This window comes from Glycine soja, chromosome 4 (genome assembly GCF_004193775.1).
Source record: "Glycine soja cultivar W05 chromosome 4, ASM419377v2, whole genome shotgun sequence".
In the NCBI taxonomy this organism is placed as follows: Eukaryota; Viridiplantae; Streptophyta; class Magnoliopsida; order Fabales; family Fabaceae; genus Glycine; species Glycine soja.
In genome coordinates, this window is record NC_041005.1 from 13029678 (window position 1) to 13053212 (window position 23535).

The 23535-nt window shown below is 33.1% G+C and overlaps 1 protein-coding gene and 1 non-coding gene across 4 annotated transcripts; one reads left to right on the top strand and one right to left on the bottom strand.

The window, feature by feature from the left end:
- Positions 1–3323: 3323 nt before the first annotated feature.
- LOC114409376 (protein FAM136A-like) lies at positions 3324–5582 on the bottom strand. 3 transcript variants are annotated; one of them, XM_028372808.1, is made up of 4 exons: positions 5445–5582; positions 4851–4989; positions 4270–4407; positions 3324–3670 (listed from the first exon to the last, which is right to left on the bottom strand). In XM_028372808.1, exons 2-4 carry the CDS (start codon positions 4977–4979, stop codon positions 3479–3481), a joined length of 459 nt encoding a protein of 152 aa, XP_028228609.1. In that variant the 5' UTR covers positions 4980–4989; positions 5445–5582; the 3' UTR covers positions 3324–3478. The 3 variants fall into 3 exon arrangements, with proteins under 3 accessions (XP_028228609.1, XP_028228610.1, XP_028228611.1); XM_028372809.1 differs by having other exon boundaries at positions 4851–5242; positions 5445–5570; XM_028372810.1 differs by lacking the exon at positions 5445–5582 and having other exon boundaries at positions 4851–5434.
- A 9718-nt stretch (positions 5583–15300) lies between these two features.
- On the top strand, positions 15301–15419 carry LOC114410933. Its single transcript, XR_003666325.1, has one exon. It is a non-coding gene; the product is annotated as a 5S ribosomal RNA (ribosomal RNA).
- The last annotated feature ends 8116 nt before the right edge of the window (positions 15420–23535 follow it).

The following is a 23535-nucleotide window of genomic DNA, read 5'->3' on the forward strand; positions in this document are numbered from 1 at the left end:
GGTCAATCCTCAGGTACTCGTTATCCTTTAACCTCTGTTTTATCTTACAAAAATTTGTCTCCTACATACCATAGTTTTATAATGGTCACATCCTCTGAGACATAACCTAAGTCATTTAAAGAAGCTTCCCAATCAGACAAATGGATCAAAGCAATGAATGCTGAAATTGAGGCTTTAGAGGCTAATCATACTTGGATTTTGACTGACCTCCCTCCTAACAAATCTGTTATTGGATGCAAATGGGTTTATAAAGTTAAACACAAGGCTTATGATGGGTTAGTAGAAAGATATAAGGCTAGGTTAGTAGCCAAGGGGTATACTCAGATTGAGGGTCAAGACTACCTTGATACTTTTTCCCCAGTGGGTAAGATAACTACTATGAGATTGTTACGTGCTATAGCTGCTGTTAACAACTGGCATTTAAAGCAATTAGATGTGAATAATGTCTTTTTGCCTGGAGACCTTAATGAAGAAGTTTACATGACTTTGCCTTCTGGTATGTACTCAACAAAATCTAATCAAGTTTGTAGATTACAGAGATCTTTGTATGGCCTTAAATAAGCCAATAGACAGTGGTATGCTCGATTTTCCATTTTCCTCATCTCACATGGCTATAGGCAATGTTCTTCTGATCATTCTTTGTTTATTAAGCAACATCTTTAGTCTTTTACTGCTTTACTGGTTTATGTAGATGATATTGTCTTGTTAGGCAATGATCTTCTAGAGATTAAGTCCATCACTCAACTTCTGGATGAAGTTTTTAATATCAAAGACCTTGGTGACTTAAATTTTTTTCTTGGATTTGAAGTGGCTCGCAGTAAACAAGGGATCAATATTTGTCAAAGAAAAGATGTTCTTGATATATTGCATGATGCATGCATGTTAAGGAGCAAACTTGTCTCTACTCCAATTGATTATGTTGTAAGACAACACCAACAATCTAGTAGTCCACTTGATGATACAAAAGCTTCATCATATTGCAGGCTCATTGGTCGCCTTATTTACCTCACCAATACAAGGCTCGATGTTACATATGCAGTGCAACACTTAAGTCAATTTGTAGCTCATCCTTCTTCAACTCATCAACAAGCAGCCTATAGGATTCTTAGATACTTGAAAGCAGCACTAGGTTCTGGTGTATTTTTCTTTGCTTCTAGCATATTCCAACTCAAAGCATTTAGTGACTCTGACTGGGCAGGATGCATTTATACCAGGTGATCTATCACTGATTACTCAGTTTATCTTGGTAGTTCCCTTATTTCTTGGAAATCCAAAAAGCAGGCCACAGTCTCTAGAAGTTCTTCCGAGGTTGAGTATTGTGCACTAGCTAGTGCTACATGTGAATTACAATGGTTAACCCACTTGCTTCATGATTTTGGGATTGTCTACACTCGACCAACTCTTTTGTTTTGTGACAATCGCTCCGCTCTTCACATTGCTGCTAATCCTGTCTTTCATGAACACACAAAACATATTGAGATAGACTGTCACATTGTCTGAGAGAAACTACATTCAGGCCTTATCAAGTTGCTGTCCATTGTTTCTGCTCAGCAACTTGTAGACATATATACTAAAGCACTTCTACTAAGCGCTTTCAATTTTCTTTAGTGCAAGTTGGGAATGTCAGACATACATCCTCGAGCTTGAGGGGGATATTAACCATCCTAGTATAACTTGAGTTAGTTGTTAGTTACCTAACTAACTAAGTTTTTTATAATTAGTTAGAGTTGGTTATATTAACCATCATAGTATAACTTGAGTTAGTTGTTAGTTATCTAACTAACCAAGTCTGTTATAATTAGTTAGAGGTGGTTAGTTTATTGTTATGGTAGTTATAGAGAATATATAAGTAATAAAGATACTTTGTATTCAATTTTTGATATATGATAGACACAATTTCTGATTCATTTCTATGATAAGATATTCTTCCTATTCCAATAATTTTCTTCACAAGCTATCTCGTCTTCTTCTTTTAAGTTCATCCATGACATTCCTACGTACCTTTATTAGACTCGGACGATCTCTATGGAATCCACACTATTGACATGCGCTCAATGCCTAATTGATTTGAGATGCACGCATGGACACTGGCTCCCATATTGGAGGAATTGCCAAAATACAATAAGGACTCTGCTTTTGCCAAGTATAAAATACAGAGTTAAATTTTATAAAAACTATGATTTTGTAGCTTAAATTTGTTTTAAAAAAAAATTCACTATTAGCTCTTAAATAAAATTTTAACATTTTTAGTCTGTGTATTTTGTTTTTACTAATATTAACCTTTTCCGTATTTGTCATTAAGTAACAAAATTATCCCATAACTTAAGAGTCACGTTGTCATTGTTGGCTTAATGACATCACATCATTAAAAAGTTTAATGAAATAAATATGATAATTTTTTAACATTTTATTTTAATACCTCGTCAGCTGGTATACATAATTGTCTCATTTTTTTAATAATGTAACAAGTCACTAATGTTGTTATTATGTGATAATTAAAGTTAGTGAGATTAGAATCATTAACAGAAGATAAAAGAAGTATGAAACCAAAAATCCCAAAAAAATTGTTTAAGGATTAAAAATAAAATTTACAAGAAGTTTAAGAAAAAAAATATAGGTTAGCCTGAAATGTATGGCATATCATGTAAACAATTCAAGTATGTGGTTTTCCCTCATTTTTTTAACACATCGATCATTAGTGGTTAGTAGTTTTATGCCAAAAACACCCTAATTAAAGAAATGCTTTGTCGTACCAATGCACCATGCTTTAGAGGAGGTTGTACCTCTAGATAAGATTGTTCAAATGTTAATGAACCTCAAAGGTCAAAAATTGAGACATCACCGGAATCCCTACACTTACAAAACAGATAACTTTCACATTCTGGGACTAGTCACTGTTTTGAGCAATAGGTTTGTTGCAATTTTCTTATTCTAACATCAATGAAATTAAAGTATATTATCCTTAAATTATAATTTTTTTGTAAAATTCCTCATCAATTATTTTAAAATTTATTGAAGAATTTTTAATTTCATTTAAAAATTATGTTCAATTTTTTTAGTAACCATCATGATTCGGTGAGATCTCAAGGTTTAATTATAAGAAAAATGACAACCTCAAAAAAGAATTATAAAAAGAATCACAAAAATTATATAGAAAATGTTAGATGAAAAGAACACACTGAGAATTCAATTCTCCACATAATTTTGAAATGATTTTTTCACCTGTTTCATTCATGAAAAATTTAAATACAGATGTTTAGTTTAAGAAAAATATGAATGAAATAGGAAAAAGAATAGGTAAATTCAACAATAAGGATAAAGTATGTAAATTTAGGAATGCATACATTAACTTTTCATAAATAATCAATCCAGATAAGATACAACCAAATAAATCAATGCTTTCACGGAGAGCAAAATTGTGTCTTTTACCCTCTCTTTTAAAAAGAAAAAAGAAATAATGTAGGAAGCTTTCAACAAGCTACGAGGAACCATTGTCCCTAATTCCAAAGGAAGCTTTCAACTTGTTGGCAAGATGTGGCAACGTCTTGATGTTTTCCTGGATTGACTGGTCAGCACAGGAAACGAAATCATTCATAGCATCATTTTTCTTCTGGAGCCTAGCTGCCTCGTACTTATCTTGACACACCATCAGAGATCTATTCAATCTCTCCTGCACCATGTTGAAAACACTATCAGAGTCAATGTTATCAGTGACGGATGGCAGAATAAGGCAGAAGGCCAAAATTCCGCCATATAAACACCCCATGGTGGCCTATGGTACCACCATAGTGGGCCTCCCTTCACAAATTGCCTATGGAGGTTGGCAAATTAAATGTCAAAATGCTTCCAGGAAATAGAACATGCCTGAATGTCAGATACAAAATATACAAATAATTTGGACCATTAACTAGCGGAGCAGATAATCTAAGCAGCTTGAATTCGCAATTAGTTAACCATGACTTGCTATCAACTTTCATACAATTAGAAATTTCAAATGCAGACAAGGACAGAGTCCTCATTCAATAAAAAAAAAAACAACGAGTAAATGACTCTGGCCGGTATTAAAACAAATAACGAGGGGCATTAACAACTGTAAGAGTCTTGGTTTTTCTATAATATGGACAGGGGTGCTCCCCAGTCTCCCCCCTCCAAATCAACAATTTCATAAGACTTCCCTTAATAATTTTATACACACTTAAAAAATTTAAATAAGAAAGAACAGATGATAAAACTGAGAGAATATGATATCAGAATTATGGGGTAGCTTACCTGAAACTGTGCCATCTCATGATCAAATGTGTGTTGCACATTAGAAAGAGGAATACTGCAATTTTCGACACAACTGCTTATTTCTTCCTGCCTTTTGCTTCTATCAAAGCACTCATATGCACACATAAAATAGGCTTTCTGCAATAATTCAATCAAATTATCAACTATATGGAATCGGAAGTCTGCTTTATCAATCAGACAAATTACCACATGTACCAATTGTATGCAAAACAAATATCAGTATATAAAATCAATGTGGTGAAAAGGAAAATACAGGACTTAAGGTACAGAAAGTCAAAACCTTTAATACCTAGAAATATAAAATCCATGTCATGTAATAATTTGCATTTACGACATATAAGACCAGAAGAATGGTACAATAATTTGAACTGAAATCAGAAATGATGAGACAAAAATCAGCTAGCCAAAGGGGATACGACTTTCTGGTTCCAATTATTATACAACTTATGTCATCAAGACATAAAACCATCCAATCTTCTAAGGAAATATTAAGTACTGGTATGTATCAAAAGTAAAAACAAACACTAAATTACTTGTTACAGATAAGGACTGGAAAGAACCTGAAGGGTAAAATTGACATAGTCCTGGACAGGGGCAAGATTAGTTTGAGCAGCCACATTTACTTCTTCAAATTTCTGCCTCATTCTCAGGGAAGCAAGTTGCTCTTCATGGGCTGCAAAGTGATCCATCTGATACTTACTGTCAACAATGAGGTCTGCACCCTTAGTTTTGGTGATAGCAAACTACTTTATCCGGTTTGATTTGCTTCTTAATATGGTTGCCTACTATAGGCTTTTATCTAGTTGAATTTTTTATAGTAAGCAAAACCAAAAACCAGGGGAAGACCTGGGTTCGACCCCCAGATACACTCTTTGGTAGGGGCAAAGGTGTGACTATGTCCCGACTCATAACCGATCCTTTGTCGGTCAAAGGACTGAAACTTGTGGGATACCTTGATAGGTGGTTACCAAATAAAAAAATCAAGACGAAAACAAATTAGGGGCAAACAACAAATCAAAGAATCCATCGTCAGAGACCACGCTTATACCATTGAAGCTTGCAACAATAAATAAAATAAAAACTCGTTTTTTCTTCCGTGAAGAAATGAAAGGGAAAATAGGAGAATGAAGCAGAAGACGATGGAACTCACTAACCTGAAAATGCGTGAAATGAATTTCTTTTCGGAAACTCTCAATCGCTATTGAGTTGCAACTCTGCTCTTCTGCTTCCTCTTTCTCTTCGTACACAATTCCGTTTCAAAGGGTTTTAGGGCCTTTAGGCCCTTCCAGGGTTTAAACTTCAAACAAAAAAAGAAAGAAAAGGAAAGTGCTTTACAAAAAAAATAATATAAAAAACTTATTTTTAATTAATTGAATAGCTTCCTTAAAAAAAATTATTGAATAGTAAATATTTTTAATCATTATTTTCAATTCTCAAATAATATAATTTAAAAAAATACATAAAATGCATTTTTAAACTTAGAACTCATTAGGCATAATAATATTATTATTATCTTATAAGAAAATATATTATTTCTCAAACTATAGAAAATTTATTTGGCACCAAAATTTATACAATAATTCATATAACTTGTGTAGTTGTTTTTATTTGAATGAGAATTTTGTGTGTTAGTCCAAGTGTTTGTGACTAAATAAAAAATAATATCTATTCTTATAAAAAAAATTATTATATGATTTGTTTTTATACATTAGAAGAAAGAAAACACAAACAAAAACAAACAAAATAATGCAATCTGTGTGAGGAAACTCTTAAAGAGTATGCAAAACAAAGGTTATGCAGATTTGGAGGACACACATCTAAATCAAAATAGGTTGTTGCAAATCAACTCCTTGCTCAGCTAAGTTATTTGTCATAAAGTTGTCCTCCCTTAAAGTATGTTGGAAAGAGAGAGGCTCCACTCCTTGTCCATGAAAGTTCGTATGTTGTTGATCACGGCCGCTAACGAGTGTGTTATAGGAACACCATTGGCAATCATCTTCAAGGCCATAATAGAATTTGATTCACATATGATATTCTTTAGACCCTTCGATCAATCAATTTTTAGCCCATGAAAGATTGCTTTGAGGTCTACATTCATATTAGTAGTAACACCACACGGTCCAACAAATCCCACTATCCAATGAGCATCTGAATATCTGATAACTCCACCAAAGCCTTATTTGCCTGGATTCCCAACTGATCTCCTATCAGTATTAAGTTTGACAAATCCTTGTGGTGGATAGTGCCACTTAATGTCTCTAGGTTTGGGAATATATATACTTTGGCTTGCAAAACACTTTCTGCACCAACGAACAAATGCCATAAATCTTGATTATTATCATATGAGAGTTCCAGGTTTGATTTTGAAAGATTAGTTTGTTCCTCACTGTCTAGATACACCAGCAAGCAATGAGGAAGATGTCCACACTCATTCCCTTAGCGTAGAACTGCAGCCAAGTTGTTAGGCTCTAGTAGTTGCTACTAGACTTTGAGGGCCAGAAACTCCTAATACGAGAATAGAAAGGTAAAGTATTGTATTGATTTATGTCGTGCCTTATTACATTTGATGAGTATTTATAATGGAATTGTAATAATAGAATTTGGAATTCTGTGATGACAAGGTCCTAACGGAAAGAGAGAAAATATTCCTAATGGCAGACAAGATCAAGAGCTGCTCCCTTGATAGCCAGCTCAGCAGAAACGGTTATAGGAAATCTTTAAGGTAAGTTGGGGCCCTGCTCATCCTTTGTGGTCGTGCTTTTGTTGCTTCTGGTTTTTCTGTGTTGCTATCATTCCCTATGCCTTCCAAAAGCACCTTGTCCTCAAGGTGGTAATCAGTTTGAAGTTGGGTCCAGTCTTTCCATGAAGTATCATCCGATGATAATCCTTGCCATTGAACAAGGACTTCTAGCTTGGAGTCAGCTGTCTGGTGTGTGTTCAATATAACTAGAGGTTAAATGATAAGATGATCATCCTTAGTGAGCACTGTTAAGGTTATGATGTGAAGGTTGTCACCGGGGCGTGAAGAATGAAAGGGTTTGAGTAGGAAACAATGAAAGATCGGGTGTGTACAAGCTTCTACAAGTAATTGAAGTTTGTAGGCTGATAGCCCAATCTTTTTGATGACCCGGAATGACCCATAAAATCTTTTGGCGAGCTTGGAGTACCCAATGGGTTGACCCGAAACGGAGGTCTGCCAGTGTGGCCTGAGTTTGACCAGAACCAAATCTCCAATCATAAACTAAACGTTGCGACGTTTAGTGTTTGCAAAGTGCTTCATGTGAGCCTAAGCCTTTTCTAGTTTCTTCTTAACTTCCGCAAAAATTGCCTCTCGATCAGTGAGCATGTTATCAACAACGTCAATGTTAGAATCACCTGCCAGATATTGTGGAAAATTAAAGGGCTTTTTGCCAAAAGTGATTTCATAAGGAAAGAAGCCCGAGCCCGAGTGCCAAGATGTGTTGTATGACCATTCAACCCGGTGTAGCAATTTTCCCCAAGATGAAGGCTTCTTATGGACAAAGGCTCAAAGATACTGTTCGATAACTCGATTCAAGACCTCTATATGGCCATCTGATTGAGGATGATACACAGAGCTCATGCGTAACTGTGTCTAACTTAAACGAAAGAGGTCTTGCCAAAAACGACTAAGAAATAGGGGATCATGGTCCGAGACTAAGCTTCACGGCATTCCATGGATTTTCCCAACAAGGTCCATGAACAGGACTGCAACTGTGTAAGAAGTGTGTCGGGTTGGGAGCATACCCAGATGAATCCCTTTTGAAAAGCGGTCGATGACCACAAGAATGGTGGTATAGCCACGAAATGCGGGTAATCCAGTTATGAAGTCGAGAGACAAGTCCTCCCATGGCCGACAGGGAACTGGTACCGAGCATAATAGACATGTGGCCTTCTTAGTTTCATATTTCGTGTGTTGACAGTCGACACATGAAGCAAATTCAGTGTGCTCATCGAGGTGGTCAATAATAGCTTGTCAGAACTGAGCAAATTCTAAATCTTGAGCCAACTGGGCCTTTAATTCCTCCAGAAAGGTTAAACAAGGCACTGATAATAGTGACAATGTACCAGAAGGGCCTTCCGGAAGTCTGGACAGAGCATCAACGACCACGTTGGTATTACCAGAGCGATACTGAATGTTGTAATCATATCCCATTAGACGCGCGAGGTACATCTATTGCTCCGACGTCTCTATCACCTGTGTTAGCAACTCTTTCATACTATGGTGGTCTGTGAGTATATTGAAGTGACGACCAAGTAGATACTGGCGCCATTTTTTGACGGCGGCCGTAATCACAAATAATTCGTGAACATACATCGAAGCACAGAGCAGTTTCGGAGGGAAGGCTTTGCTAAAGTAGGCAATGGGGTGACCTCGTTGAGATAACATCGCACCCATGCATGTCCCTGACGCATCAGTCTCCACCGTGAAGGGAAGTGTGAAATCAGGCAGGTGAAGGATGGGAGTCGACGTTAGAACATACTTGAGGTGAGCAAAGGCTGATTGGGCTTCCAAGGTCCACTGGAAGGGCTCAATTGTTAGTAACTTATTCAAAGGTGTGGCAATCGTGGCGTATCCAAGAATGAATCTTCGATAAAAATTGACGAGGCCCAAGAAGCTACACAGAGCGTGCGCAAAATGAGGTTTGGGCCATTGTTGGATGGCTTGAACTTTGGCCAACACTGGTTTGACCCCACGCGACAAGACCACATGACCCAGGTATTTGACTTGGTGTTGAGCAAACGTGCATTTCGAAAGTTTTAAAACAAATTATTCCTTCAACAAGACTCAAAAGGTTTTCTCCAAGTGAATTATATGATCCTCCAAGGTTGAACTGTATATGAGAATGTCATCAAAGAAAACGATAATAAATTGACGGAGGAATGGGCGAAAGATAGTGTTCATTGTGGCCTGGAACGATGAAGGTGCACTACACAACCCGAATGACATCACCCTAAACTCAAAGTGACCATGGTGTGTGAGAAAAGTAGTTTTACAAATATCATCTTCAGACATGAGGATCTGATGATAACCTTGCAACAAATCCAACTTAGAAAACCAGGAAGCACCGACTAACTCATCTAACAACTCATCAATTATGGGAATCGGAAAATGATCCTTGATCGTAAGTGCGTTCAATGCTCTGTAATGAACACAAAACCTCCAAGTGCCATCATGTTTACGAACCAAGAGAACAAGGGAGGAAAAAGGGCTTGTACTAGGTGGAATTATGCCTCTCTGTAGCATAGAATCAACCTGGGATTCGATTTCGACTTTTGGGTAATACGGGTAACAATAGGGTCGAACATTGATAGGGTCTGAGTTTGGGGCTAAGTGTATATGGTGGTCTGTGGGTCGGGAAGACGGAAGTGCCTGGGGAGTTTGAAACAGGGAAGCAAATTGGGTCAAAAGGGATTGGATTGCCGGTAGTGGTGTGTGTTGGGATTTGTCGGAAAAAAGGGAGGTCAATGGGGTTTAAAGTGATATGAAATTAAGCACTAGCACCTACGGTGCGGACAAGGTGTCTCACCTGGGTGGGAGAAAGGGGCTGAAGTGTGGAGGTATCCTTACCCTTGAATTCAATAGTACAACCCTAGTGCAGGAATTTCATGGACAAAGTAGTATAGTCCGTGAGGATGGGGCCTAACGAGCGTAACCATTGCACCCCGAGAACAAGGTTAGCACCACATAGAGGCAGAATATGGAGGTCAATAGTGAATTCAATGTTCTGGATCATTACCGGCACAGTTGGACATAATTGTTGACAATGGAGATACTGACCGTTGCCCACCATAACCTTGAGAGGGGTGGTGTCGCAAGGAGAAAGGCCCAAACGCGAGACCAAGGTGTCCTGGATAAAGTTGTGGGTACTACCCCCATCAACCAGGATCAACACCTTCTGGGCAGCAATCAGGCCTGATAATCACAGAGTTTCTAGGGCCAAAGGACCCGTGAGGGAGTGTAAATTGAGTTGGGCTGCATTCAGATCAACCGGGTCGGGCGGTTCGGGTTCAAAGCCCAAGGGGATATAATCTTCAGCACAACGATCATCCTCGTCTGCAATCAAAAGGAAAACCCTAGAGCTGCAATGATGGCCACGATGATACCTTTCCTCACAATTGAAACAAAGGTCTCGCTCAGGGCGTGAAGCCAGTTCTTCTGATGTCAAGTGTTTGAGAGGAACAGAGGAGGAAGGTTTTGTCGAGGAAGATAATAGTGGAGGAGGCGGCAAAGAGATGGGGGTGGGGTTGTAGCGGTTATCCTGGAAGGAAAAGGAGGTGCGCGACCCTGAACAGCACGGTGAGAGTCTATGAGCTTCTCCTCCTGAAGACATGCGAGCTCAGCTGCCTGTACCAACGATAATGGTTGCAGGGCTTGTACATCGTGATGAATGTCGGGACTCAGACCCGAGATAAAGCAACTGAGAAGGAAGTGTAGAGGAATACCAACGACGCGATTTGCCAAGTCCTCAAACTCATAGAGGTAAGAATGGACTGTGGTTTTCTAGGTTAATTTGAACAAGGCACTAGTCGGGTCCTCATATTGGGAGGGTGCGAAATGGGTTTGAAGGGCATAGAGGAAAATAGGCCAGGAGGTGAGCTGACCGTTGCTGGCCATCCATTGGAACTAGGCCAAAGCACGACCATCCATATAAAAAGAGGTGATGGTTAGCCGTTCATGGTCAGGGGTGTTGTGATATTCAAAGAATAGGTTAATTGTGAATATCCAACACAATGGTTCAGAGCCATCAAAGCGAGGCATGTCAAGCTTCATACGGTGAGGCTGGGCAGAAGGGGAAGATGGTGGGATGGTGGTGGACGAGGTAGGTGAGGATACAAGGTGTTACACCCTCTACCCCATACATATATGTACTAATAATAAAAGAAATAAGAAATCAAACTTGATTAAAAGTTTTTAAAACACATTTAAATATAAGCCTTTTAAGAGGGTGGAAGACTCACATTCACCTTTCTAACATCATAATAAAACTTGTCCAAATAAATAATAAATTCACTTCGACTCAAAACAAGGTCGTCTAAAACTTCATACAATTAATATAGAACCTATACCCTAATGTCACATCCTATCAGAGCATTGTGTTCCCATGTCCTCTAGCATCAGGTTCTTCATAGTCATCCACCTATTCATCTGCTCTCACGAACACAAGGTTCGAGATCATCACAAGATCCAAACACAAATAACACACTGGGAGTGAGTTATCACATTCCTAACTAATGAAGAGTAACGAGACAACATGTAGGTGTAAATATCATAAAAACAAAATAAAACTTACTTACACATAGCTCACATCATTTCACCACTTTGTCACCCAACATCGCATCATAACATAACATGTCTCATTCATCTTCACAATATTCACATATTCAAGGATCAACACACAATATCACCAAGTCAATCAATATCGATCAATACACAAGCGTTATGCAACATATACACTAAGACTCAATCCTATATGCAATGTGATACCATGTCAGTGAAAAACCTTGTCGGGCGCCTAGCAGTACATGATAAGACAAACCACACACTAGCAAGTCAGGTCACTCTCACTAGGTAAGATCATAGGGAGACCAGTCAGGGTCACAGTATTTTGCGAGAATGATCCAACCATATGGAATCAATATAGGCTTAAAGGAGCACTCAAACCGGGTGACCCCCAAGGCCTACACTCCGAAGAGTCCGTCAGGGCCTCTCCCTCCTGATTCAGGTCCAACCCATAAAATATTTTAGCACACGGACTCTATCTATGAACTGTACAAAACACATGACTCCTCAACTGTTCTCAAAATAGTTTATCTCGTCGCCTTTAAAGGGTCTTAGCATTAACTCGTCGCCCTTAAAGAGACTTAGCATTAACTAGTCGCCCTTAAAGGGACTTATGGTCGTGTGATTGTAGAATTCACAGCTCACAACTCAATGCACACAATATCTCAATGCACATATATATCTCAATCATATGCATACTCAATTTATCACATACATTCGATCTCAATCACAATGGTATAATCTCAATTTAACACGTTATCACACCTCATGAATCATATACATTTTACCTATGAACTATGCAATGCACACAATTACTCAATTGTTTTCAAAATCATTTTAACCCGTCGGGTTCCCACAGTGGATCCCATCACAATACTCGTCGCCCTTAAAGGGTCTTACAATTGTGTGATTGCATAGTTCATAGCTCACAACTCAATACACACATCTCAATACACATTTATTTCACCATTTATCACAGGTTCAATTTATCACATACTCATAATTTGAATCACAATTTCATAATCTCAATATAATAATTTATACAAAAGGTTTATCACAACATGGACAGTAAAACCCATCAAATAATTTTACACAATTATATCAAAATCATGGGTCAAAACGCAAAAACATCAAGAACACTCAAGTTTATCAATTAATTCTTATCAGAACATCAATTGGTGCGTAAAGACAATAATATTGTATTTATAATTGTAAAGGAAAAATTATAATTTAATAAACACCCAAAAATAAACCCCAATTTAATCCTCTAAGTATCTCAACACATGTTCTCACTAATCCCCAATTGTGAATAACTCATCCCTTACCTCTAAGTGGACTCACGTGACTTTTGAAAGTGATAGCGGAATCTCTAGCGGTTCCCTGAGATTTCTCCAATTTTTCCTCCGACTGCTCCAATAGAGTTCCCAAACGTCAGAGAGACGGAGAAGGGATTGAAGCCTCCATTCATACTGTCTTCATGTGATTCCTTTTCTTCCTGCACGATTATTATCTAGCAAATCCCAACGGTGAAGGTGTTAGAAATTTAATTTTAACAAAATATCAAACTTTCGTGAAAATCCAATGGTTAACGAATCCAGGATCATAGTTTTACCGGGACAACTCTGGGTTTCTACGGGAAAAGAAAAAGTCACGATGCGAACAACATTTCTCTCATCTCCGACATATTTTAGTAATTCCCAACGGTGAGAATTCTTGTAATTGAGTTGTGAACCTGTTTATTAAATTTCACAACGATCCAACGGTGAATAAGTCCGAGATCGTCATTTTTCTGAGACAGGTTTGGTAGTTTGCGGGAAAAAGGGAGAGCATTGAGAGGAGAAAGGGAAAAACGAAAATGAGGGAAAGAAGAGGCACCGTCAGTGTGAAAAATGACCTAACACTATTTATAGTTAGGTTTACTCTATTTATTTATTTATTATTTTATAAAAACAAACTCTATTTTATTCTCTATCCAACAAATAAATAAAATACCCTTTTTATTTTCTCTCAAACCATTATTTTAATTAATAATTATATCTCCTTGTTTATTTATTTATAAAATTTCATCATTTTTCTAAAACTCTATTTATTTATAAATAATAATTCTTTTAAAATTATCTTAGGAAAAATGGGATGTTACACAAGGGATTTGGGTGTAGCCAGGATAGTGATAAGGGTATCAAGTTTGAGTCATGGTTTGAAGGTTTTCACTGAGCGCCAGTTGATGAGTGGTGAGCTTGGCAATGGCGTCCTTCACTCTGTCCGAGGAGACCTTCGAGCGGGTGGACTCCGCCATTCGAACAAGAGCACCAAATTTTTAGGCTCTAGTAGTTGTTGCTAGACTTCGAGGGCCATAACCTCCTAATACGAGAATAGAAAGGTAAAGTATTGTATTGATTTCTACTTAGCCTTATTACATTTGATGAGTATTTATAATGGAATTGTAATAACAGAATTTGGAATTCTGTGGGGACAAGGTCCTAACAAAAAGAGAGAAAATATTCCTAATGGCAGACAAGATCAAGAGCTGCTCCCTTGATAGCCAGCTTAGCAGAAACGGTTATAGGAAATCTTTGAGGTAAGCTGGGGCCCTGCTTTTCCTTTGTGGTCGTGCTTTTGTTGCTTCTGGTTTTTCTATGTTGCTATCACAAGTTGTACTATCATCAAAATTGGGATTGCTCCAAACGTCCAATTTGAGAAGGTTCCTAATCGTTCTTGAAAACTGACAATCTCGCAACAAATGGAAGATTGATTCTTCATGATCGCCACACCTACAACAAGAATAGTCAAAACAAATATGCCAACGTGGTCAAAAGAGGTTAGCGGGAATGCTCTTATGGTCTAAGAATCAGATGTAGTGTTTGATATTTTTTGGTAATTGGAGAGACCACACCCAAGTTCCATGAACCGCAGTAGCACAATGGAAGAACGAGCTCTAGTGAGCCACTTGTAAGTAGTTTTGGCCGGAAAATTTGCCATCAGAAGAAGCATCCCAAATAATCATGTCAAGCACATTGTCTGGTAAAGTGAGAGTTGTAATATCATTCTTAAGATTAGGTATCACAAATTCCCTCCAGAAGCCATAAATTTTGCATGGAATAGGTAGGTATGGAATCAAGAACCGAAGTGGCCAGAGTGACTATATCGACTCTACTAAGAAGCTTAGCTTTCCAACTTGTCAATCTAGAGTGAACATGATCTAATATGTAAGAGAAAAATAAAAAAAATTTACCTGGTCTGCGAGAAAAGGAAACCCTAGATGGCTAGTGATTTTTGGAGTGTGTTGGTACCCCAAAATGCTACTGAATTTGTCAATTTTCTATCGAGGAACATTCTTGGATGCCATGAATGTAGACTTTTGCACATTAATCTTCAATCCATAGCCTTGTCTTAACTCGTTGGCAAGTGCACCAAATTTTTTACAAGTAGTAAAGTACTCGGAAGTCCGAGTATGAAATCCACAAGGACTTTGTTTGTACTTAGATTAATGCAAACCCAATTTACAAACAAAAGATAAGAAATTAATTTAAAATAACATATAAAGAAAGATAGTAGATAAGATAAATATTTAAAGATAAAAATAGAAGATAGAAAAGATAAAATATTTAAATTAAAAGATGATAAAGATAAAGATAAAAATAGAAGAAAAAAAGATAAGATGAGAAAAATAAAAGATTAAGATAAGATAAAAAAGACAAATTCAGAATGAGTGTGATTATACTAACACTAATGCACCAGATCCCATCAGAACTCCGCAGTTAAGCGTGATAGGGCGAGAGTAGTACTAGGATGGGTGATCTCCTGGGAAGTCCTCGTGTTGCACCTCTTTTTATGGTTTTTCTTTTATTCTGAGTATTTTTTTTTAAAACAAAGTAAAAGGTCCGATAAGTTAATTAATTTTTGTGATTGATAGGGAGATAAATGTATCGTGGGCCCCATGGGTCATTCAGCGTAGAAAGTCGGTCGAAAATCGGTCTGGGTAGAAGGAGTTTCAAGTCGAGGATCATGTATTTCTGAAGGTTACTCTTATGACCAGAGTTGAAAAGGCTGCAAAGTCCCAAAAACTTCTTTGAAGATTATAGGTCCTTACTAGATTCTTAAGAGGATTGACTCTATTGCTTATCATGTCGCTTTACCTTCGAACATATCCAACGTACATCCTGCTTTCCATGTGTCTCAGCTTCAGCAATATGTTCTTGATCCTTCTCATGTGATTGAGTTGGACTCTGTGCAAGTAAGAGACAATCTTACTTATGACGTGATACCTCTAAAGATCAGCTTTGGCTTTCTCTCCGCCATTATTAATTTGATTATGAATTATACTACCGCCACTAATATGTCTATTAAGTGGAATAATGAGATTTTGCAACCCTTCCCTCCTCATCGGGATCTTCGACAAGGGAATCTCATGTCTCCTTATCCTTTTGTTCTTTGTATGGAGAAGCTATCCTTATCCAAGAACAAGTTTAGATGGGTGTGTGGCAACCAATTGTGTCTATTAGGAAAGGTCTAGGTATATCTCATCTATTTTTTGCAGATGATTACCTTTTTTTCACCAAGGTGAAAACATCTCAGGCTAGTTGAGAAAATTCTTTCCTTCTTTTGGAAGGTGATAACTGCTAAATATAAGCTATTTTTCATAATAAAAATATTTAAAATATCTTTAAAAATATTTATTTAGCATTTATTTTTTGTTTAAATGTTAGGAATTGATATTTTCATTATTTATGACTTATAGATATGAAAAGAAGGGATTAAAAGAGAAAAAGATCTAGAAAATATAAAAAATATGAATAAGGATGATTTTTAGCATCAGACCCAAATCCACTCCAACAACTATAAAAAAAGAGTCAAGTCAAGGAGAAAAGACACCACCCCACACTATCCCGGAGACTCAGAGCTCTCTAATAAATACATCATAAGCCTAAGTATCTCAAATAGGAGAAATCCTTCTTTTTATGTCCTTTTTCCATCCCTTCTCCTCCATCAATTTCTATACCCCTTTTCAAGTGTAAGGCTCTTGTGGCTATGAGAGGCTAAACCCTTAGTTAGGGCTTGGCAGGCCTAAAAAGCCAAAAAATATATTGTACACTTCATATTTATCAATACAAACAAGTGTTTTCTTTCCTATTATCCTTTCTTATTTTAATTCATGTATCATTCATCCTTGCATCATCTTTAAGGATTAGGTGCTCAACAGAGGGTAATCCTTAATAGAAAAACAAGGAAGGTTTTGCATGCATCTGTTTTGGGAATTAGTCGCTCGACAGAGGGTAGTTTCTAATAGAACTAAAAGGAAGAGGTATCTTAATAAAATCATTGCTAGACATAGAATGGTTGCATTATGCCCATGCATCAACAAGCATCTAGAATTAGAACTTCATGCATTTTATCTATTGAGTCTAACATTTGGGAGATAGATAAGTAAGATAGGCTTGTCATCGTGAGATATCAGAGGTAAGTATTTTAACAGATGTGGGTAGGAAAAATTCACCAAATTGACAGAGAAAAATTTAAAATAATACATCTTAGGCAAATAAGGCAGGCTAAGTATTTGCCTAAGATGTATTCAGGGGTAAGTATTTTACACCCTTTCAATGGGGCAACTGTAGTACATCTTGTCTGTATTTTTTTCCTTCAATTTTTGTAGTTTTCACAACAGTGTTCAAGGATTAAGTATTAGAAAACATGACTCATTATAAGTTGAAAATGTAATTCACCATTATATTTTCAATGGAGAAGGTAGATGTCGCCTATCATGTTGAAGTATACAATATATGAGATTTACAAAATTGAGTATAAAATATAGTTCACCCATTATGTTAGTCATGTTAAAGAATACAAAATAAAAGAAAATACAATAAAAGGTGAAAAACCAAAAATATCTAATTTCGTCTTAAATTTTGATTGAATAAAATAATCTATTATGTATCTCTTTGCTTTTAACTTCCTCCTAAATTAAATAAATATATTGACTTTTTAAAAACAAATATTTGTTAGTATCTATATATTTACAAAATATACATTTTTAATTTGATTCTTATGAAAAAGTAAATTTAATTTTCATATGTTTATTTATTTTGAGTTCAATTATAGTGTTGTTTGTCACTATTATAATATTATTTGATAGAATTTTAACTTAATAAATAAAATAAATAAATTAATAATGATTTCAAATATAAAATATATTATTTTTGAATTCTATACTTGGCAATTATTATTTAATTTCCATCACCATAAACAATTGTTATAACTATAAACAAATGTCATTTATTATTACTATGCTAATAATTTTTATATATAGTGTGAGACATAATTAAAAATTCAAAAGTATTTTCTAGCACAAAATGAGAATACATAGTTATATTCAGGGATCAAAATATCAAAAAGTTATTAAGTTATACCAAACTAAAAAAAAACAACTTTTTAACATGTGACGGTCATGTAGATGACATGTGACAATCACATATCGCTTAGCTAGAGATGTTGCTACCAAAGCTAGTTGGTTCAAAGAAAATTCTGGATATGTGTTTGCTTAGCTAGTTCAGTCGATCGTTAGCTTAGCTAGATGATGCAATCCTACACCTTGCAAAAATTGCAAAGCCAAGTTTCCAAAACATTAGTGGTTACCCAAGCATTCAAACTCACAATAAATTCATCATTAATGATCTCTTATGCTTTCTAATCGATTATTATACTAAAAAACATCATCATTCTTGCATAATCCCAATGTTTCTAAGCTTAGGGTTCAAAGGGGTAAAAGGGAAAACAACATAGTAAAAGGAAAGCAATGGACAAAGAGGGAAACACTTATGTCTAGGACATGTAGAGATGAGCTCTGAGTATTGGGTTTTTAAATATCTGCTCTTTCTCCCTCTTCTTGCTTCTCCTCCTACTTCTCTTCCTTTTCTCTTTCTCTCTCTAACTCCCCTTTTTCCTCTACTTAAATAGAGTGTGTGGGTTTAGTGGGCCTAATCCCACCTTGGGCCTTAGTTCTCTATTTGGATCCTATTATCTTATTCATGTTCATTTCTAATATAAGATAGTTATTACTCCTTCCGTATCATTATAATTGTCATGTAAGAGAAAAATATTTATCATTTTTTCAATGTAACATTAATTAATTTTTCACTTATATTTCTTATAATATTAATGATGAGCAAAAAAATTTATAAATGAATTTATGATGGTATAAGATTATTTTTGTGAAATTAATATCCTCTTTCATCTATTTATTATTTTTTCTTGTTATGTGTAAAACAACCTAAGACAATAATGTTTTTGGGATGGAGGAAGTATTATTAATCCTATAACTATCATTAACCTTTAATTATAAAAACTATTCCATAAAAGAGATCTATGTATTATTTATTACTAACTATATTTTTTAATTGTGCGATGCATGGGATAAACAAAGGGTTTGGGTGTCTTTATTTGGATTTTATTTTTTTTTATTTAACTGTAATAATGAGCATAGATGTTTGTCAAAGAACATGACAACTATTAATTTTTTTATCTAACTAATACTACAATTTTATCTTAAATGTATTTACTTTTATTTAATGGAATTGAACCTTTGAATAATATTTACTTAGAAAATATTTAAAATATGCAAAATCATAACAAGTGTATAGTATTTAACATGTGCATAAATATACATTAATAAAATCAAACTTTTTATTTAACATGTGTTATTTGTTCCATGTGGTTATCCCAAATGTGAAAATTGACATTACATGATTATTTTACTTGAATTTTATATTTTATTCAAATAACGCTACAACAAATGTGAAAATAGACTTAAACAATTATAAGGATGATTGATTTTACTTGAATTTTTTTATTTATTCAAATAACGCAAATTTTTTATCTTAAATGTTATTGTCTTTTATTTAATGGAAATGAACTATTGAAAAACATTTACTATCAACGATAGCGCGCGTTCCTTTCACGGGAAGTAAGCTTGAATTTGAGGACCTAAGGGTAAGAGATGAAAGCTCTTATCTTAGTAATAACAGCACCATACATACGGATGAAACGTAGCAGAATTTTCATGAATCAAGCGAATGGCCATAAGAGAGTCATACTCACAAATTAAGCGAATGGCCATAAGATTAAAATGAGTGTATTATATTTACTCTTATAACTACTACTTCCTATAAAAAAAATATATTATGCTTTAGGTTTGTGAATTTTAGCTAATAAATTTTTCATAGTACTCTTTTATACATGAATATAATGAAATATTTTATAAAAAATATTATTTTTTAGGCTTATGAATTTTAGCTAATAAATTTTTTATGGTACTTTTTTATGCATAGATGTGATGAAATACTTTCTTGACTTTTAAAAATTTATGATTATAAAAAAATGATTAGTCAAATCGATTAGTCTTAGTGCGGTTATCCGTGCAATGCACACATATAAATATGAATTAATGCAATATAAATAGTATATTTTCAAATTAAAAAATGAAGGATGTTTTAATATAAAGAAATATAAATATCATTCACATAAAAATGACATTCATTATATTTAAATATAAATATCGAAAAGTCTCTTCAAATAAAAAAATCACCAAATAAATTTGCTCTAATATGAATGCTGGTGCGACAAATGAATATAAATATGGATTATACAACATAAATAAAATATATAATACTTAATAATATAATTTTATTATTTCAAACTTAAAATCAATGGAGGATATTTTGATATAAAAAGAATTTTAAACATCATTTTGTATGATAGCTAATGTAATTTGTTATTTTTATATGTTTATACTTTCATAAAAAAATATTCAAACCTCCATTTGTTATGTTTTTCTGACTTCTCATGTTTGTAAAATAAAAGATTCAATAAATAATTTAAATCAAGAAAGAGACAACCATAAAAAAAATACATTTGAATTAAAATTATTATAATTAAAAAATATATTTTCACCATACTAATTTAGATATTAATGTAACTACACATAAACTGTTTATCTCGTGAATTAATTGATAATTTCTACTTGCTTTTATATAAAATAAATTCATCCCTATATGTTATATTTTATATATAATTTTATTTTAATATATTCACATATAGATATCAATTTCTAAAAGAAAATTAAAGTTTGTGTAAGTAGATCAAAATCGTAAATCTTTAAGTGAGAAGATGATAAATAAACAAATAATTATTTGCTTAGAAACTAATTTTGCATGGAGAAAATAGATGTGTTTTTATTGATTTCTTTTATTTTTGTTGTGTAATTAAATATATACTAATTTTTCAAAATAAATTTTAATTTTGATTGAAAAAAATATTTTCTAAAGAAGCTTATCCTTAAATTAAAGTGTTATATTTTCATCCCCGTGTTATATTTTATATGATATGTTAAGTATAAATTTCTCGTCATCATACTTTCATGAAAATATTCATCCCCATTTATTTTATTTTTTCATACTTTCTATGTTTGTAAGATAAAATATTCAATAAATTATTTTAGTCAGGAAAATGCATCCATAAAAAATACATTTCAATGAAAATTATTATAATAAAATAATATAATCCAACCGTAACATATCTATATACTAATGTAATTTCAAGTAAATTATTCATGCTTTGAATTAAGAGTAAATTTTTTATTTGCTTTTATATAAAAAAAACACAAATTCATCCTAGTGTGTTAAATTTTATTTGTACTTTTATTTTAATAGTCTGGTGCATACATATGCAAGTATAAAAGAAAATATCAATATGGTACTCTATAGTTGATAAATAACTTGTTTCTTCTCCATGTGATCATAGTTTTAATTCTTGACTCATGTCTATGAAAAAATATTTGTTGGAAAGAATCAATTCTTTAAATAAATTTAAATAGTTCAAGCGATTAATCATTGGCTTTTGACGGAAGGGATATGTTGGTTCACAAAAATAAAAGTATAAAATAAAATTAAAATTTATTAAAGTAGAAGAAAATCTTGAATACTTTATTTAATTAAGAAGATAATAAATAAAAAATGAATAATTATTTGATCAAAAATTAGTTTTAGACACTAATTTTGCGTTGAGAAAATAATAATGATTATGTCGATTTAATTTAATTTTTCTTATGTAATTACATGAATATTAATTATGTAAAAGAATTTTAATGTAAGAAAAATTTAAATTTCGATTGGATAAAAATCTTTAATAAAAAAGTTTATCATCGTGAATTGAGTGTAAATTTTCCTATATTTATTTTTATAAGAAAAAATCTTAATTCCCATGTCTTATATTTTATATATAGTATGTTGTATATCTATAACCCACTTGCTTTTATATAAAATAAAATCATCACTACGTGTTATATTTTATATATAATTTTATTTTAATATATTGACGTATAGATATCAAATTCTTAAAGAAAATTAAAGTTTGTCTGTATACATCACATGAATATTTAAGTGAGAAAATAATAAATAAATAAATAATTATATTTTAATCTTGATTGAAAAAATATTTAGTGAAATATCCTTGAATTTAGTGTAAATTTTTCTAATTATATATATATATATATATAATTCATCCTCGCGTTGTTTTCTATTTGATATGTTAAGTGTAAATTTTTCTTCCATAAAAAATACATTTAAATTAAAATTATTATGATAAAATAATATAATTCAACCATAACATATCTATATGCTAATGTGATTTCTCTTAAATTTTTCATCCATGTGAATTAAGAGTATTTTTTTACTTGCTTTTATATATAAAAAAATTCATCCTAGTGTGTTAAATTTTATATATACTTTTATTTCAATAATTTGGTGTATACATATCCAGGTATAAAAGAAAATAACAGATAAATAATCTTGTTTCTTAAGTATGTAATAAAAGATTTTATTCCTAATGAAAAGTATTAGTTAAGAGGAATTAATCCCTTGAATGGATATGAGTAATTCAAGCGATCAATCCTTAGCTTTTGATTGAAGGGATATTGATTAAAAAAAAGTATAAAAGAAAATTAAAATTTATCCAAGAGAAAAGGAAATCTTGAATACTTTATTTAATTAAGATAATAAAAAAATGAATAATTATTTGGCCAAAAATCCAAAAAATAGTTTTAGGCACTAATTTTACGTCCAGAAAATATTGATGATTATGTTGATTTAATTTGGTTTTTCTTATGTAATTACATAGACATTAATTATGTAAATGAATTTTAATGTAAGAAAAAATTAAATTTCAATTAGATAAAAATATTTAGTAAAAAAGTTTATCCTTGTGAATTTAGTGTAATTTTTCCTATTTTTTTTTTTAAATCTGCATTCCCGTGCCTTATATCATTTATATCTATTAATTCCAGTATGATGTGTATCTATATTTCTCTTGATATTTTCATAAAAAATATTTATTCTCATTTATAATATTTTTTTCTTCAGATTTTCAATTTTCATAAAATAAAATATTTAATAAATTATTTAAGTTGAAAAACAGACATCCATAAAAAATACATTTAAATTAAAATTGTTATAATAAATTAATATATTTTCATCTTAATAATTTAAATATGAACATGATTTTAAGTAAATTGTTCATCTAGTGAATTAAGTGTAAATTTTTTACTTTCTTTTATTAAAAAAAAATCATCCATGTGTACTAAATTTTTTTCACATTTATTTTACTATTTTGGCATAGATCAATGTATAAAATAAAATTAAAAAAAAAAATTCTAGGTAGAAGAAAATCTTAAATACTTTATTAATTTGAGAAGATAATAAATAAAAAAATAGATAATTATTTGCCTAAATAATTCAAGACAATAATTCTGTCTAGAGAAAATATTAATGTTTATGTTGACTTAATTGTTTTTTTTTTTTTTTTGTAAAATAACGTTCATCTCCATGTGTGATATTGTATATATCTAATTTTTGGTCACTTAATTTTTTTTTTCATATTTTCTATGTTTGTAATAT